The following is a 20,477-nucleotide window of genomic DNA, read 5'->3' on the forward strand; positions in this document are numbered from 1 at the left end:
GCAGTAGCAATTGGAGTCAAATTATTTTCTCCTTAAACTTCCGTTGACTATACATTCATTTTATTTATTTGAGGCATAAAGATTTTTCCTACGACTGATGAGAGGTTCATTGACCAATTCATTGACTTTCAGTGACTGAAATCATTTTTGATCACCCAAGAAAAAAAAAAAATCTTCTTTTCCCTTTAAGATGAAATGTTAGGGTGGGGTTCGGTTTGTAAACAGTACATGCAGTGGATGTGGGCGTTTTGTGACTTTTTTATTGCAAGCATTCTTTGTTTTAACAAAGGAATAGATAACTGACTTGGTTTCTCAGATCTTTGCATCTATTGAGTGGGAGGTGTTGCTACTGTTAGTTGATCCTCTTGACTTCTTTCCCTCTGAGACTCCAGAAAATTGCGTGCCCTAAAGCTGTCATTAAAACTCGCACTCACTTAGTTTTAGTTTTGTTCTTTCTGCTTTTTTTCTTCCTCAACTTACCAATTTGCAGTTTGGCTTTAGCTTTGAATATCAAATTTAAGGAAGAGGTGATGATTTTTGTCTCCAACAAAGCAATTTCCATTGTTTTGCTTTCATCTCAAATCTGTACAGAGGCAATTCTCTGTAAATCAGTATAAAGGCAGATTTCAGGCCTTCTTCAGTATCCTTTATTGCACCCTTACATTTTATGCATACTTCAAATGCAACCTTAACAGTGCATACAATATTCAGTTCAGAAAATTAACACTGATTTCAAAAAATGTTGTATGTACACATCAGTCTTCATTCTGTGCTTGTTTGAACTCTATTCAATTAAATGTTGTCAAAGGTACTATGAAGATATGTGCACAGTTCAAGATGTAACTATCAGCATCTTTCTAGATGTATTTTAATGTTAGTAAGAAGCTCCAGAAGACTTTTAATGGTGTTAATAAGGGCATTAATTAAATAAATGCCTATGAGGATGAAACTGGTGATGATGATTAATTGAGTTTTGAGGAGCTGCTGGATGTTGGTGACTGGAAGGAAACAGAGTGTGGTGATGCCAGAGTGGAGAAGATAAGATCTATAGTTGCACACTTTCTGTCAACAAATATGTTTGATTACATGTTCAGTATTCAGCTTTGCATGTTTACCACAGGGTAACTATAGACAGATGCCCAGATGCCACCGATATTTGTAAGAACAAGTTAAAATCCACACGACTTGACTGTCCTATCCAGTCTTTTTTAAAACATTCATAACATTTGTAAACATGTAATGTAACTTCAACAGTAAAAATACTTAAGTGTCAGAGTTGACATTTGTGCAATGAAATTATTTGTTACGACACTTTAAAAGAGTTACCCGTATCAGCAGTTGAATTTATTTACATTATGCTCACAAAGTTTCCAAAGTGAGTCGCTTCGCTCTTATGTGTAGTAAATTCTAAGTATGATAATAAGATGTGTCCTTAGCTGGGCTACGGCACTGAAGTGCCCCGATGTAGCAGGAATTAGCGTTTTGTGCTAACTAAACTGAGACCGTGTTTGGCCTTTTGCATGTTAAGAAACAAGCTTGTAATGAGTGGTGACAAGCATGATAAGCTATTATATCTTGTAAATTAGCAGAAGGAATGGCTTAAGAGCCTTACGCTAATACTTCAGCAAGTGAGTGCTGAGCATAAAAATACGTGTTTCAAAAGCCCTGTTAGCTGTCTCCATAATTGAACATGGTTTAAAAAATTGTCTTACCCCTCGTTTCATTTAAGTGATAACTGTTATTATGTGACATATTCCCCAATTTTACATTACTCTGATCGGTTACAGAAGGCGAAGAAAAGAAAATTTGATTGGACTGTTTTTATTTATTTTTTTTTACGATCTTGCAGACGTTCGGGTTTCTGAACAACTTTGCATCAGTATGAGCAATTTCGAAAAGGATTAGAAACAGGGTTTAAAGTGATTTGTTTTGTAAAACTCATTAAACCAGTACAAGTTTTAAAGGGTATGCATGGATAACGTTTGACATTTACACAGGCATCAAATTATGTTTTACTTCATAAAAGATATGTCTGCTAACAATCTTACCATCCATATTTCAGTCTCTTGCATTGAGTAAACCAATTTTCAAATCATGCACGGTCATAGTTTTGGCTGAACGTCACAAGATCACGTAACTCTAAAAACATTTTTGAAGATGTTTAAAATTAAACTAATAGTAGTACACTGTAAATTAAACTGATAATAGTAGCACACTGTAAATAATGAGTATTGGCAGAAATGTGACTTAATTTTAACAACAAACTTTTTCACTTATTTTTGTAAATATAATTATATTTACATTTATTCCATAGCTATTAAAAATTGGTTGTTTTTTTATAAAGTACATACTGTATTTTTTTGATACTATTTAATTTTAATTTGATTTAATTTTCCAACAGGAAGGTGTGAAATTTATAGTTCACATTTTCATCTTGCTTTCAAACAATTAGTTTTAACTGTGGTGGCCATTCACTTGCAAACTGTGCCAAAAGAAATTAAACAATTTTTGTTTGAGTGTTTAGCTTGTGGAACACCTATAAAATACAACTTAAAAACAGAGCCACTGGGACCAGAGTGGAATTTTCTGAAATGACATGTTATATTACTTTATTGAAGGAATCTTGGACTCCTAAGGCAGTTATGGTGTGAAGATACAATGCAAAACCTTGTCTTATCATTATTTTACTGATAATTTTATAATTGCTTTAAGACGTAAATGGTGATAAAATAAACGGGCTCTGTTACATAGTACATAATGGAAACACACTGGGGACTAAAGTCTGGCATGCAGTGTGCTGCTGTAGTTAAGAGCTTGTGGTGCTTTGTGGTGAGTGGAATGCAGACTGATATCCCAAAGGAGCCACCAGTGAACTGAGCTCTTAACCTGAATGGCTTCTGTAAATATTTAGCCTAATGTTCAGTAAGCCACTTACATCCTATTTCACAAGTCTTTGCGTATAAGGGTTCTGCTATGTAAATAAGCTATTATAAATAAGTAATGGAATTTCTATTTGGTAAGGAGCGCAGTTTAAGGTAATTCATTCTAGCCAAAAAGTTTCAGCATGATTGTTTGAACCCTATAATTGATATTCAGCCTTTTTTTTAAAAAAAAGTATTTATATAGATGAGTCTTTGAGGAAAATAAATACGCAACATAATCTGCAACACCTCAAAATCATTTCCAACATGCAGAGCAAAAAGCCATCCTGTCATCAGTAAACCCTTTGATATGCTGGAAATCATACCGTTTCATGTGATCACACTCCTAAAAATGCACAACCTTAGCCAACTGACTTTTTTAAAACTCAAATGTCCTCACCCATCCTCCACTACTGTTCCTGACAGCCATCAATTTAGATCAAGCACATTAAATGTGGTCCTCTTATGAGGAAAAGAGGGAGCACTAATGGACTTGTCTTGTGCTCTTCATTCTAGTCGCAGCGACGCGTAACGTTCCACCTGCCTGACGGCTCCCAGGAAAGCTGCAGTGACAGTGGTCTAGGGGACCATGAGCCCGTGGGCAGTGGAACTCTCCTCTCACACCCTCTTCCTCTGGTTCAGCCGCAGGAGGACTTCTACGAACAGGCCTCTCCTGACAAACGGACTGAAGCGGATGGCAACTCCGACCCCAACTCTGGTGAGCTCCTTGTCCTCCGCAGCATTCGGGGCAATTGAATAGCTGGATGGTGATGATCGTTTGCTACTACACTTCCTTGGGGCAGCTGAAGTTGCAGATCAGGGAAAAGAACAAAGCCACATTCTTTATATTCATTTTCCTGTATGTTTTATCCTTTCACCACCATTTTAATAGTTGGCTAATATGAACATAGTCATCTGTATGCGGTGTTCTTGTTGCTGGGTTACAGCCCTAGAAGAGCACACATAACAGCACATCAGGGAGCATGTGAAACAATTTGGTTTTCTAACATAACCATGGACCTATCATTGGGGATGGCTCTAAAGGATCCAGTAATTCCAGTCCCACGTGAATCCTGGATATTTTTTTTTTTCATTTGAAAGCCTCCCCATTTCTTCACTTGAGTGAATAAATTAAATTTAGTTGGAAAATGGGGTGTGGTTGTATTTAAGTTGATTCTGATTTAGTTCCAGAAATGTTCAAAGGTGTTTTTCTATTCTTGGGAACCAGAAAATTTTTCATTTTCAAATGAATCCATATATGTGTGCTATATTATATATTTGTTATTAGCCTGTCATGAACTCTGCTCCAGCTTAATTCACACCAGGTACAATTTTACATTCAAATTAGTTCTGCACCCTCTGCTTTTATTTAGAGATGATTTCCCTGTTGAAGGTTGAATGTTAAGGTTTTTTTTTTTTTAATTTCCAGTGGGAATGGGCCATGACCCACTTTTCTTGTAATCATTAAGTAGCAAAGCTCAAAGAAGATGTTGCCTCAGGTTTAAAAAGTGCTTATGCTTATGAATCAACATCAACTGTAATGTTACATGGAGTCATCGCGATAAACAACATGTGACTGACAAATTAAATGGCCTATTAGTAAAGGTATTCAGTAATTTGTGATGCTAATACCCACAATCTTTCTTTTTTCAAATTTCAGTTGCTCCACTGAGGAGTACCTTTCTTAGACTAGACAGATTTAATTACTTGTCTGTTCGTAATTATATTTATTTGGTTGCTTTGTAAGTTCCAGACTTCTGTTATAAATCCAAAGAGAAGCATATCATTAAAATGTATGCGTGCTGCATGCATCAGTTTCAGCAGTTCTGATTGCAGTTGTGAATTATGAGTCTACGGAGTATTAAACCATCAGCTTCCCTTCAGTGTTGGAGCAGGCCTTACATTACATTGATTACTTCTGTGTCACAAGTAATCTGAGTCACCCCTGAGATGTGTGTCACCCCTAATATGCACAATAAATATTCATAATAGTATAATCTGAAGTTTCAACTGATACCTATCATCCTGTGGGTAAGGCTTGAAATTTTCATTGACAATTCCCAGTTCACAGTTATTTTCACTAAGTCACGGGAACCTTTGGCTGTACAGAAACAGACTGACCCATTTTCTTGTGACCGAGAAACATAAATAAGCATACATAAATTAATTTGTCAATAGCCAAGAAGCAATGAATCATGTAGAATTTATCACCAAATGATAGGGATAGACAATTAATTATGCAATGATTGTGTGTGAAAGGAGATACATATCAGTTTTATTTGAGGAGAAAAGAGAAGTAAAGTTGTAAATATATATGATGCATATCTTCCCCAAAAGGTAACTTGAATGTAAAGATATAAACCAGTTTCATGTTACAGAAAGAATTCCTTATATGTAGGCTTAACCTTATTGGAAGTTTTATGTAAAAGTGTCATTAGAAAGAGAAACATTTCTGACAAGGGAGGTATACTTGGCCCCTTTTACAATATTCTTTAAGTTTAGTAGGGACCAGATCAAAGAGGGATCATGCATAATCATTTTATTCACCAAGCACTAAAAAGCCTTGCTACTTTTTCCCTTTAAAAATAGCAGCATTTATACATGTCTGACTTCAGTTTCACAAGTAAGTATCTAAAATTATCTATACACTGAATGTAGGAGTACAAACAATAGGCAGCTTTGCTCTTTGTCCTGATTCTTAAGAGTGCAGCTTTTCCTCTATAGCTTATCTCTGAACATATCCAAATAATACATAGCTGAAGCAGTACTTTTGCTCTTGCATATGGCTTTGAAGCAGTATACACTCAATATGACGCTACGTACTTCTCCAACTGTAAACAACAATATCTGAAAAAGCACATTTGCTACCATTATGTGAGGATTTCATTGAAATGTCCTGTCCAGAAACCAAATAGGCTTTGCTAGGGTTGTATTCAGTGCTGAAATCTTACAATTTCAGCACATTTAAATTCAGAAAGCAGTCTTTGTAACACAGTGAGGGAGATTAATTTGTCAACTTCCAGTGATCATTGCACAGCACAGGGAATAAAGAACTCTGGTTGTATTGCCTATTAAATTAAGCTTTGATGTGGTATATATTCATTTTTGGAGTGTTTGGTATTACAGATGTTCAGCGCATTTTACCATCCGAAGTGAAAGTGTGTGTCTCCCATTCAAATAGTACTAACAAAGTTGCTTTTGTCATGTACCTCTATAGCTTATTAACAAAGAAATAAATTCCTAAGCTCCCTCATTTTGCATCTGTGAGATAGGGAGCAGATGGCAGAAAGCAGAGCATTAAGAGCTGAAAACAAGCATCTGCTGTGGAAAATGTGAGCTGCACAGCAACGATTCACAAAGAGTATCCTTCAACAAAACCCTCTCCCTGAACCTCTTTGCATTTGAAGAATACATATAAAATGTATGGGTCTGCCTGCATATTCCACAGTTGTTCAAGATTCACCACTGTTTATTATTGCGGGAAATGATTTTTCTTTTTCTTTGCCTTCTTCAGTCAAATATATATTTGAGGAACTTCACTATGAATCATCAAAAGTTAGTATATGAAGTGCAAAACATTTCGGAGTTAGGAGTTTCAGCAATGTTTGGAATAATTAGTAGCATAAAGCCAGTAGTTCAAATATTAGAAATGCAGTTATGTAATTCTTAATGTAAGAACTGTAGGAGATAATTGCTAATTGCTCATTATTTAAAGTAATTTGAAGCATGTGTTTTGATTAGAAAAATGAGTACAGCCTATTTACATAGGACTGAGCAATTTTATATTGATCTGAGGTCAAACCATTAGGGATTAACATATTTGATGTTATACTATGTCATCCGCTGCCACAGAATGAAGGGTGTAGCATAAACTTAATTTTACTATAAAACAAAATAAAATAAAATGTGTGTTTGCATGCATAATCAAAAAATGTTGGCTTACATGCAAAACTTTCAGGAGCACAGTGCTACACAATTTAAGAAGTGCTTTCCAAAGCAGACAGAAGGCTTAGAGACAAAGTAAATGATTATTAAAGCACAATTTGTTTGGCTGACTCCATTTCTTTTTTTTTTTTTCATTCTGTATATGTTCACGTAGCTTCCTAGAGAAGTGACATAGACACTGCAAAATGCCAGATAAAAGAAACACATGGTGAAGGACAAACTTACAAAGGTGTCAGGAAAGCAGGAGGGAAATGACTAGAGCAGAGGCTTTTATCTGAGAAATTGCATGGGTGACGATCAGAACAGGAAACATGCTCAACTTGCCTTTTAAACTGTAATGGCTTAAGAAATTCATTTTAGTATAGTAAACACAATGAAATTTTGTTCAGAAGTTCTGGCTTTATGTTAAAATTACGCACAACTGAGCCATCCTGCTAATTTCAAATTTACACCTTTCCCCAGACTACAAAGGAACACCGGGCCATTTTTGCAGAATTACTCAATGGGATTTGACCCGAAAACACATTTTTACATAAATTACTTCAACACTGTTTATCCTAAAACTCCTAAGGATACATGGGTTCCTTGAATCATTTAACAGTTTTTTTTTAATTGTTCTTGGGTTTAATACCTATTTAATACCTATTTTTTCAAGACATTGTTTAGACAATATTAATAAATAACAGCATTACATCCAATGCACAGAAGAAAGCATATTAAGAAATTTCAGGACTGCATATTATGTAACCCTGTAAGTAATTTACTACTCTCTTTATGCTAGAGACCACCAATTAATTGATATGACTAGCTAGTAATCCTAGTAATAAAATAAATAAATAAATGTTCAAATAAATAAATAAATAAATAAATAAATAAATAAATAAAAATGTTTATTATACACCCGCTACAAATTACACTTTCAAGGTGATAAAGGGCTTATGCAGTAAACTGCCAAGTGCCTTACATAATAATATATCAGAATGTTCCTGAAAACTCACCATAGTACAGTATCCCTGTGCCTCTGCAGATATGACAACTGGCCAAATGCATTTTACTCTATTTTCATTGCTGATGGAAACATTTCAGAGAACTACTGATTTATCCTTTCTTTTTTTTTTTACTGACTGAACAGCCAGTCAAACTCCAAATTGGAGACTAGACCAAAATATTTGCACATCATAAATATCACTCATTTCAAAACAGAAAGCAAAGAACACAAGCTTATATTTCCATTGCAAGGCCACTGTATGTAAAGAACAAACATGCAGTTCAATGCATTTCCAAACACATAAACAGGTTTCATAAACAAAATGATAAGCTGCTGCACAATAAAGCATATGTGCTTAAATTCAGTGGAAATGAAATGAGTTGCTGAAGGGTAACAAGAGCCTAGGAGGTATGGAGATGACCGTATTGTTTTTTTCTGCCTGGCTAATGGAGTCCAAGCACATGGCTGTTGCATTTGCAGCCTTGAGAAAGGAGGGTTTTCATCGTACATCATTTATGGTTCTCAGTAATGGGAAAATTCCTTCTGTTATTCGCTTGAATGCCATTCAGATGTTTTCCCTTGAACCGAGTCTGAAAGGGAAAAAAGGGATTCTGCTTTTTGTCTGTATTTCTTCACAACAAATATTTAGAAAGAAAAGAATGTCAACAATGAAATAATTTAAAAAAAAAAAAAAATGGCACAGTGCTGGAGACACAAAATTGTTTAAAGGACTGAATTATTTAAGATATTAGTTTTACGAGAATAATTTACTATACTTTGATAGGTACCACAGAATGATCCTACCATTTCTGCCATTCATTTGTAGAATTTACTGATTTATTGATTAATACTGTAGATCTGTGCTTTGAAATTTATAGCATGTGCTCATAAACCACAATTAATATTGGTATCACGAAGGAAAAATACAATAATCATTAAAGACAAAGGCATTTTACTAGTATCCTAATCAATTACTTCTAGTTCTCTCATCAGTTTACTTCTTTTGCTTGCGAGCACTGCTGTCTGTGTGATGCATTATACACTTTTAGGAAGACCTACTGCAGTCACCTGTTAGGGTCATTACCCTAGTCCAACACAGAGATTGCATGTATTACCTAAAAGAAACTTATAATTAATAGATATTTTTAAATACATTTTGCATTATTTTTAACACCCATCCATTATTGCTTACCCTGCGTTTAATGGAAAATTGCAGTGGACTGTGCACAGATATATTTGAACCCATAGCAAGGAAGTACATCCCTTTATCCTCCTGTTCCATTCTTATTTATAATGTCACTATTGCTCAATGATCATTACCCTAGTCCAACACAGAGAATGCATTACCTAAAATAAACTTGGAATAAACAGGTATTTTTAAATACATTTTGCATTATTTTTAACATCCATCCATTATTGCTGACTTCACATCTTCACATGTCATCGTGGCTGGAAGGCATCTATACTTCGTCAGGGTACACCCTGGGTGGAACTCCAGTCCATTGCAGGGAAGCCATACATATACAGAAAAACAGTACACCATGCCACCTGCTAAAAAACATATATAATACATGTATAATTTTATTCTGAAGTATATATGATGTTTCAAGTTTGCGCAAAGACATTACTCTGCTATGATGGTGAGTTCTGCTGCTGTGAAATAAACAGTGAAGTTTGTCAGTGTTCCTAAGCCTCACAGGAAGGTGTCAAGTGCAATCTTGCAGGCTTTCGGAACTGAGCAGTACAGTGTGAGCTGACGTGTGTAAAATGGTGATAAGCTGGGGTGGGTATGTATGGGAGGAGTATGTGGTAGTGAAGAGAGAAGATGCTTCTTTCTAGTATTTGCAAATATGAATAAGAAAAACAAAAAGAAAAAAAAAAGAAAATGTAATAAAATAAAATTTAAAAAAATAATAATTTGCTTCATGGCTATGGTTTCGTGCTTGCCTTCTTAAATGGGAGATTTTTGCACTTTTTCAAACAGTAGCCCTTAATGTGAAGTAGTCCTGTACGTATGTATCAAGTTACAAGTTGATTCAGTCAGAACTCTGTTCTCAGCTCCATGGTGAACTTTTTTTGAAGTGAAAGTGCTGTGGTATTGGTTTGTGGTTTCTCCCTCTCTTTAAGCATCATAGCCTTTCTAACTTTAATGCATGCATTAAATTATTCCTCCTGCTTGGATGTAGCATGTACTTTTACAAATGTTGCACAGTTTAGCAAAGTTAAGCCTGCAAGTTACACAGATCATCATGCAAATGCAATGCGTGAAAGACACATATTTAATAAATTTAAAAAAAAAGTGCAATGTTCTTATGACTAGAACATCTCAATAACCTTTTTTTTTCAGTACATTGAGAGGAAGATGTAGTCAGTGCAAAAGTAGATGTTACTACATCAAATATTACATAGTATCAGTAGGTACTAAGATCACGAAGCAAAAATGAGGTAAAGAAATAGTTCAAAGAATGAACTATGTTATGAATAGCACAATGATCATGCCTGGGCCAGCACCAAGCATGAAAGAACCCAAGTCCATATTGTCCTCTTTAATAGCACCTTAACATGCAATGAGTAAAGCATGCATTGTAATATTTTAGAGTCGACCCAGTAAAGCAGATTGTTTTTGTACATTACAATACCAAGTACCATAAAATTAAAGTGTATTTGGAAGAAAATATAATTGAAGACAGGTGACCATGATTAACGTCAACATGTTGTGCCACTGTAATAGCGCAATGCTGTCTGGCAGAAACACTTTGCAAGGGAGCAAGGAATTTTGGAACACACACCTTATCGGCCTTCCCTTAATTAGACACCGTGTCTCCTCCTGACATATGGCTGTCGCTCTGTTGCTCCTCTCTTCCGCCTCCCCACCCGCCTTGAACCATAGCGATCCCTCTGAGGATATGAAGCACACAAGAAGAGGTGTTTGAAAGGGAGTTGACAAAATAATCGATGCCCTCTCAGGTTCCACCCAAGAGGATACCCTCATAAGCCCACCTGTTTTTTTTTTTTGCCTTTTCTTTCTATTTTGGTGTAACTTTTCCCTTGTCAATATATAATTATGGATAGAATTCAATCCTTCTACTTTGCACAAGTTAACACATTATGGGTAATCAATCTTTTAAATTAAGGTCACGTCCCAGACTCTGCCCTTAAGCAGCATGTGTGTGATGACCCCAGACTGGGAGTAGTTAAGAGCAGCATTCACTTTAACAAGGCTCACAACAGCCTGTGTTTACAGCAGCTGTTTGGGATGTTTGCCATGTCTCATTTTCACTGAGCCTTTTACAACAGTGTTGAGATATAGGGCCACTGCAGGGCTCTATATCTTAACTGTAGCCTTGAATCTCTTTAAGATTCTCTAATTACCAAATGAAAGACTATCAGGGCAGGAATACTAAGAAGAAAATGTTCAGTTTTATTGATAAAGGAAAATAGAAATCCAGAACAAGGGGTTGCATTGGCACTTGGCTGGGTACCACTCTCTGACGAGTCCGGGGTTTGAGTCCTGCTTGGGGGGCCTTGCGACGGAATGGCGTTCTGTCCCGGGTGTGTCCCCTCCACCTCCAGCCTTGCACCCTGTGTTGCTGGGTTAGGCTCTGGTTCGCCATGACCACACTTGGGATAAGCGGTTTCAGCCAGTGTGTGTGAAATCCAAAACAGCAGTGGTAATCAGCAATTGATCAGGCACGTGCTGGTAGCTTTGTACCACATCACAAAAAAAAAAAAAAATTACACCTTTTTACATGCACTTACTCTCAGTATTAAACCAGCACTTAATGCCATTCCTCAGTTCCACAGAGTGATGCTATAGATACTTAGTGTCTTGTTGAGGTGCCCCTGTTGAAAAGTTCTTTGAACCCAGATACAGAAATACAGATATCTCCACTATTATACAGAAATCAATGCATCTCATTGAAAAAAGCTATTCTGCCATTTTTGACCTCTCATACACTCATAAAAATATAAACAAAGCACCCAGTACACGATCAGCAAATTAAAATCTGTAAGTGTTCCTGTCAAGGCTTAGGACGCAGTGAGTATAACGGATTCCTGTTAGTTGAAATAAATACATATATGAATCACTCTGTCCATCATGATTAACTGAGCCTATCGTAGGAGCACAGGGTGTCAGGTAAGGCACAATCTGGACAGAGTATCATGGCAAGGGTAGTGGAAGCAGCTGGTAGTATAATAATTAGAAATGCTGCCTTTGGACTTAAAGGGTGCAGGTGTGTCTCACATCTCCTGCTGTTGTTCCCTTGAGCAAGGTTTTACCCTTAATTGCTCCAGCAAAATTACCCAGCTGTATGAATGGGAAAATAATTGTAGCTTTACACTGTAAGTTGCTTTGGAGAAAAGTGTCAGCTATATGAGTAAATGTAAATGCATTTGTCTGCTATAGGGCATTCACTCACACATACAGGCAACTTAGTCATCAATTCACCTGAAATGTGTCTTTAGATAACGGGAGGGAACTGGAGCACTTGAAGGAAAACCACACAATCACAGGAAGGACATGCAAACTGCACATACATTGAGTCAAGATTAATGTGCAAACCCACATTTCAGGGCACTCCCACACTAGTCATTTCTAAATTCTTTCAGAGGATTTCATTGCATAGTTGTAAATGTTAGTTTTTGCACAGAAGAAGACCTGTTCATTGAGCTGGATCTGAGAGATGCTTATTTTCACTTTGCATCTCAGGAACTTAGTAATGCTTGATTTTCGACAGTCAGCATGAAAGATTTTATTTTCTGTCTTTTGACCTATGACGGGTTCTGCCAACCCTCCTAAGGGCACCAAGACTACATTTGCCAGTTTTTTTGCTATCTGTTTACTAAACATAGGCCATTTATGCACATACTATCCATGATCATACACAACCTTCATACTTGCTGTGAGTCTTAACCTATTTACATTTAGCTGATACTTTTCTCCAACTCAACTTATAATTATTTACACATTTATGGAGCTGGGTAACTTTTACTAGACCACTTCATAGTATTGATGTGGGTAAACGGTACTTCGCCTAAACAAGAGATTCAAACCTCCAGCCTTTGGTGTCTAAAGGCACAGCTTTAACCGTTACTCTACCAGCTGTGCGACAAAGGAAGATTACATACCGTCTATGGGTCTTTTGCGACTTTTGATTTTAGAAGATATTCAAAGTATTCGCCTGGTTGGCAAGATGATGGCATTTTATTTGTCATACTGTTTGATTGCAAGGATTCTCCAAAAAGGACGCAACTTACCCTTTAACAGCTGCCTGTTGGTCAGCTACTTTTGTGTAGTGATACAAGATGGATTGCAGATTGCAGTGTCACTAAACCAATGGTTTACTTTTCCGATGTAATTTTTCCCATTTGAATTACTATGTCCAAACACAGGAACCAAATTAACAAATTAAAGGCTTACAATCTAAAATTGTGAGAATTAGATGGAAGTGTTTGTGAGGCTGTTTTAAGAAGGATATTATCACACGCACACACACACACACACACACACACACACACACACACACACACACACACACACACACACACCAATAAAAAAATACTATCAACACCATAAGTGTGGTGCTAAAATTTTCCACAAATACAATTCATTGTTATAACTTCATGGAATATTTGAGGAAAATTGTCCCATTTTTTAAACTAAAGCATGTAAATATACAGTGAAACTCTAAATGAGTGTCCAATACACTTTGCAACTTTTTTAAAAAATATATATGCATATTTATACAGTATGTATATCTGTTTTGCTTATTTAAGGTTATATAAGATTGTTTATTTTAACTCAGATAAAAAAGAACTTCATCAACAGTGTATAGACAATTAGTTTTGAAGCTTACCATGAATTTACATTTCCACTAATATAATAATTCGAAGGATACACTTAATTTAAAAAGCTAAGCATTGTTATTCATGAAATATAGCCAATTACTACCTTTAACCAATTCACCTACTCTATGATGAAGCTGCAATCTTTATGCACATTTTAATGAGGAATTAAATTATATCTGGGTCAGCGGCAAAATGTTGATGCTTTTGGGGGCTTTTGATTATGCTTATATATTGTGTTGTGTGCTTTCCTTGTTTAATAGAAACATTTTGCATTCATGTGAGCTGGAATCCTTTTTATCTCCATGTTTTTTAGAAAATGTTTAATTTTTAACCTGAGTAAATTGCATTCACATTTTCACAGGAACCTTAGTGTCAGATAACCTAAAATGTATTTAAGGACCACTAGGTGTTAAGGCACAGATGGAAAGTGACATGAGAACTGTATCTCATGCACAGTGTAAATGCTGTTTTACACATATCAGACTGTGTGCAAATATAAAATGCTTGATAACTTTTCAAAATGAGTTTTATGATTTTTTTTAATTATATTTTGTATTCAATTGTGAAACATTCAGACAGCAGCAGTGATAGTCGTGATATTTACTACTCAGCTGTGATGTCAGAAGAGAAGAAAAAAATAAATAAAAACTTGAAAATGCTGCAATCTTTCTCTCCACACACACCTTTCACTGGATTTAAGAGCGTTAAGAGATTTTTGTCTCAGCATTTCAAAACTGCAAGTCAAAATGGTTATCTTACCACTTCATGTTTATTTCAAACCCCTAGTTTAACACTTCAGTAGCACAAGAGTAAAGTCTTTTCTAAGCAACATACCTTCAAAAAAAAAAAACCTTTACCCCCCCACCCCCACCCCTGAAATGATCTCAACAAGCAACACCTATGATAGTTCTTAATCCTTATATGTGCTGTGAATGCAATGCAGCTCAGCCAAAGCTGCTGTGAGACATTTGATAAACTGTGAAATATTAAACCTTCTCGGTCTCTCTGTCTCTCCCTCTCCTTTTGCTGATGGTGGTGGTAATGTTAAGGAAATAGTAGCTTAAGCACCTTCTGTTGTTTTTGAAAGGATCACATTAAGTTAAAAAATGTTTTAAAGTGATACATGGGCTGCAAAGACACAAGCCCTGCAGAATTCTGCAAAAGAAAAAAAAAAATGATTGACATCACTATGACTATGCAAATAAGAATATTAGTAGTATATTTGTAGGAAGTTTTATATTATATGAGCATAGCTTTAAAACTGCAGTTAATATATGCAGTGCCTTGTGATTAAAATGACAGTCAAGTTAGCTGTGCTAAATTTCATGCAACACTTTCATTATCCAACATAACAATTTACTGATTATTGTCAAGGGTCATGATAACAAGCATAATGTAAAATTGTGATTCACCTTGAAATTTAATTACTTTAATTGATGGACCTGGTAAAGTTATTATCAATGACCATATATCTATATAACCAACAGACTTTTAGTAATAGTTATTCATTATAAGGAGTATTATGATTATTTTGAAATGAAAACGCTTTCCTGAAAACATTGTCTCTCTGTATCTCTTGTTCCTCTATGAGGATCAAAAATCAATTAGCTTGAATAAACAAATAGATGAGTCAGTTTAACATTTTTTTTTTTTTTTTCCTAACAACTGTACATTGTACAATGGCAAAATGGTGTTCCATGTTCGGTAAAGGTTTAATTCACACAGTGTTACAACCCATCTATTTAAAATAAGACAAATATTTTAAGTGATGATCAAAGAAGGCAACTTGACAATTACGGCAGCCAGTCAGACAGGAGTGTAAAATTACCACAGACTACCATGATGTTATTCCCGATAGGACTGGACTACACACACACACACACACACACACACACACACACACTTTCAGAACCGCTTGTCCCTTACGGGGTCACGGGGAACCGGAGCCTACCCGGTAACACAGGGCGTAAGGCCAGAGGGGGAAGGGGACACACCCAGGACGGGACGCCAGTCCACTGCAAGGCACCCCAAGCGGGACTAGAACCCCAGACCCACTGGAGAGCAGGACTGCGGTCCAACCCACTGCACCACCGCACCCCCCTCCTGATAGGACTAGAATAAATGCTTTTTATTTCACCTGTACTTTCACTTTGTTTAAAGATAGACTGTGACGGCCATGGTGATGGTACTGTATCACAGTTTTTCTACTCAAGTAATGAATAAAAAAATCATTTATATGGTTATGCAATTAATAATAAAATTATACATTGTGATAGTGAGCAATAGCTTAATTTACTAAAATATGATTTTATTTATATCTCCCTGACACTAACATGCCACTCTTTCTGTGTACATAGACACTATAGCAGCCATATTCGCAGCGAAACTCTACTTTGCTATACAAAATGCCCAAAACACACACACACACACACACACACACTTTCGGAACCGCTCGTCCCATACGGGGTCACGGAGCCTAACCCGGCAACACAGGGCGTAAGGCTGGAGGGGGAGGGGACACACCCAGGACGGGACACCAGTCCACCACAAGGCACCCCTAGTGGGACTCGAACCCCAGACCCACCCGAGAGCAGGACTGCGGTCCAACCCACTGCGCCACCGCACCCCCTGTCTGCCCAAAACACAACAGGTTGAAAATATATATATTTAGAAACTTTTTTCAACCCATTTCAAAACCTTTGCTGTCAGCAAAGTCTTGCGCTGTCACAGCTCCAACGAACAAACAAATAAATTAAAAATAAAGCAAGTCAATAGAAAAAAGAAATTTGCACGAAGGAGGAGCGAAAGAAAGTCAGTAACATTGGATGTGATTCGGCTGCCCACCTGTGAGGAGAATGGGGAGCTGTGCTGGAAGGACACATTAATAAGAGGTGAGAGGGAAGTAGGGCAGGTGGAGACAGATGGGGGGATGACAGGTGGAGACAAGGTGAGCGCCCAAAGTGAGAAGGTATCACACACAAGGTGGATTGCCTGGTGGGAGGTGATCGGTGGTGGGAAAGCACTGAAGACAACTTGGAGACAAATGAGATGCAGAGAAAAAGAGGAAAAGGCTCCAAAAATCTCTTTACTTTCAAAAATATAAAAGGGGGTGGGGGAAAATGATCAGACTGGAAGGCATATGCCAACAGCATTCGATTGAATGGAATTAAACTTGACTGTTGATGGAGAGGAGCACAGCTCCAGCAGCACCATTCCAATGTAATATTTAAGACTTCATACTTCTTTTGTAAGAAATAATAGCCAAATTAACATGATATTTCTGAACATGTCATTGGAAATCATTCAGACCAATGCCAATTTCCATGGCATCAAGGTATCATATTGTCATCTCTTGGAAAAGAAGTGATGCAATTCAGAAGGAAATGGTCTTATATCTTGCTTGATATTTCACTCGCGCTGTTCTACTTCACCATAAGTGAAAGTTGATGTTTGTGAGGTTTTTTTTTTTTGTGAAGTTGAATAGGTCTTGTTTAATTTATTAATTTATTTATAAACAGTAGAGCTCTCTAGTCTGTGTCTCAAGAACCATACTCATCGGCCTATGCATATCAGTCATATTTGTGTTTCATTTTGTGGGTTTAGACAAACCAAGAAATCCAGTCGGCTTAAAGATTTTATGCTTTTATCAAGCCATCATTTAGTTTTATTGTTACAATTGTTGTAGTTTTAAAGCACCAGTGACCATGCCAGATTTATTTATGTAAGCATTGCTTATTTTGCCTTAGTGTATTTTGGAAATTAACTTTTTCTTTCTTTATATTTTTAAATTTTAAAATGTTCTGCAGTCACTTCACTGAGCAGTTCAATTGAGATTAAGGTTATAATGCTGAAAACTTTTAAAGTACTGTAGTTTGTGCTTGGAGTGTCAAAAAAAGAAACTTCACCATGGACCACCCCCCTTTCTTCCCCCATAACCTTTGACTTCCAGTAATTTACTGCTAGGAAAGGGAAGTAAATCAGGTTCATTGGTTAGTCCGATGCAAAGATCGAACCTCAGCCCTCTCTCGGGTGGCTTTGTTTTATCCTGTGTCCAGAGCCTGCTTAAGCCACTTGCACACTAAGAAGGGTGGTTTCATCCTCACCAGACTGCTCGGCGGTCAGGAAATGGGGAAACGAGCTTCACCTAATTAAGTCAAGTTGCATTGATCAACTTAGGTTATTTTACTGGGCAGACAGTCAAGGTGCTTTGCCAATTAAGGCTGGGAGACAACAGTTTTCCTGAAAACGGGCCACAGCTGCTTCTTGGACTAGTGCACATTGTAACTTTGACATTCCCTTTCTACATTACAGAATCTTAGTTTTCACATGTTCATAATATGTAAAAAAATTAAATTCAGAATAGCATTTACATCGGTGAACAAACAGAAAGTACAAACTAACCCACCCGAGGTTATGACTGACGTCAGTTTTCAATACCTTAGAAATGAAAATAAAATCTGCAGTAAACATTGTCCAATCAATGCTAAAGAATAGTGTTAAAAATTATAATTTCGATTAGAATTTTGTTTTAATTTGTTGGTGCCAGCAAAGAGGTATAATACCAAATGTTGCATTTATGTATATAAAATAGTATTGCAGGTCTTTTCTTGTAAGGTCCTTAATTTGTAGGTTTTTTTTTTTTTTTAACTGCACTTCACAGATTTAAGCTGCCTTTTTTAGTGAGTTTTGGTTTGTCAATAATGCAATTATCATAATAATTTTCTGTAAAGCATACAGTCCATTTGAATTTGCTTTGGTAAAAAGCATATGTTTTGATTGCTGTTTGTTTAATATGACATCAAAGAAAGTCTAAAACCTGACTTCAAATTGTTTTTATTTTAGATGTCAGAAATTGAAGTATTATTATTTTTTCACCTGTCTTGAAAAATGTTAGTCCTATAATAAGTAGAAAATAGCTTCATATAATTCTTCACCAGAAGTCACTTTCACCGGTGAGTAAGGAATGTCCACAAAATGTTTTGGATAAACTTGCCAACTGCACACTCCTATGAACGATATGCATTAATACTCATATCTCTCAGTGAAAATCAAATATGTGCTGCATCATCTCCGTGTCAGGTCATCGAGTTCAGATAAGACTCTCCTTAAGGACTCCACAGTGATGACTACCTTGGTTATGTCGATGTAACCAATAGCTGTGGAGTACTTAGAGAATGATATGAGGAGTTGTAGAGGAGAGGTTGAATTGAATTACAGTGTTTATGTAGGACGGGTTCCAAAATCCGCCTTGCCTCCTTGGCTGCTGTGTACTTCTACTTGATGCTCAGGGCTGTGTTTCCAGTTGAGAAGACCTTTCCTGCTTATTCCAAGGACAAGAGTCAAGTTTATTTTCTGCTACTGAGCAGCAGGTATTGCACAGAAAAGTAGATGCATCAGGAAGAGGTATAGGAATATTTACTGTGCCCTTTGCTGTGCCCATTAACTATTCACACATATGAATGAATAGTCCTCAGATGACATTGATCAAGTTTGCTTTGATGAGCTTTATGATTTTTCTGGAGTGGAAGTACTCAAAACTATTTTCAGTGTAACGTGGAGAGAGCTAAATCTGAAGTTGATATCTTTGTGCGGAGTCCTCAACCATACATGCAATTGCCCTCGAACATACGGTTTTAGAGGTATTCTCTCTTAATATGGCATCAGTCAATAGCTCCAGTACTAACACATCAGGCTATTCCCTTGTGTGTTAATTAATAGATAAATGTGTCCACAGCCTCAAGCTTTCCTAAAGGCACTAATAAAATTATAAATTTGTGCTGCTTTTTTTTGTGTATTTATTCAGTGGTTTCACTGTATATGTAAACTCTGTGCACGGTGTACATTTTCCACAACCTGCTGTGAAGTTTTACTTTCTCATTATAGGATGATCAATACACGATGTGTAAGGAGAACAAAATAAGACTCCAGGATTTTAGGAAATAATTCTATGCTGTTTTCCGTCAGTGGCGTAGGTAGCACAGGCACACAGCTATCTGATACTTGAAAAATATAAACACCTATAACAAATACACATAATAGGAAGCATTATCACATAATTAGGCACTTTCCTGCAAGGCAATTTACAGCATGGCTGAAAGTCACACCGTAGCAGGCATGATAATTAGTGTTCTTGGAGCGCAGATTTCAGCACCAGCTCACTCCCACACTGACCCAAGGCAATTGCAGAGCACCAGACGCCTCCACGGAGACTTGTTGTCAAGCCAGTCACTCATTTCCATGTGGATATGTAAAGGCAAGGTGTTTGCATGCCATGTGGGCTCCAGGTGGAGCTCCCAGTCGCTTTCTTCCTGCACAGAAAGGCGAAATCTCTGGCGTCTGGGCTGTGGTTACTCACTGGAGATGGGCAACAGGGGGATTGACTGCAGACAGGCCACACAGAGGAAGTGTAAACACCAGGGTGAGAAATGGGAGACCAGCTGCCTTGGGAATAGACCTTGTAATGCATTGCCATTACTCTTGGATATCGTGAAAGTTCACACCTTAATTTAATGGATTGAACTGTTAGGCTGCATAATTTCGTTCTACGGTGTGTGTCTCTATGTGAAATGGGGATTTGATTAACCTGATGTACGTACATTATATTCACCTTCTTACAAACACCCCTCTGATCATTTACAATGATTTGTGCTTTCAGTTGGCACTAAAGTTAAATTAATAAAGATGATTCCTAAAACACGGAAGCGTACTTGTTCAGATAAATCGGTTCTTAATGCCCCTCACCTCTGAAGTATGTGTATGCAGTATCTTCTATG

At 36.9% G+C, this 20,477-nt stretch overlaps 1 protein-coding gene across 1 annotated transcript in view; it reads left to right on the forward strand.

The window, feature by feature from the left end:
* Window positions 1-20,477, forward strand: part of LOC108918283 (protocadherin-9-like) — a 131,869-nt gene that overhangs the window by 85,435 nt on the left and 25,957 nt on the right. The window contains exon 4 of the mRNA XM_029258037.1: window positions 3,438-3,639. Within this exon, the coding sequence (XP_029113870.1) occupies window positions 3,438-3,639 (202 nt within the window). The remainder of the gene's footprint in view (window positions 1-3,437; window positions 3,640-20,477) is intronic.

Source organism: Scleropages formosus, chromosome 14, assembly GCF_900964775.1.
Source record: "Scleropages formosus chromosome 14, fSclFor1.1, whole genome shotgun sequence".
In the NCBI taxonomy this organism is placed as follows: Eukaryota; Metazoa; Chordata; class Actinopteri; order Osteoglossiformes; family Osteoglossidae; genus Scleropages; species Scleropages formosus.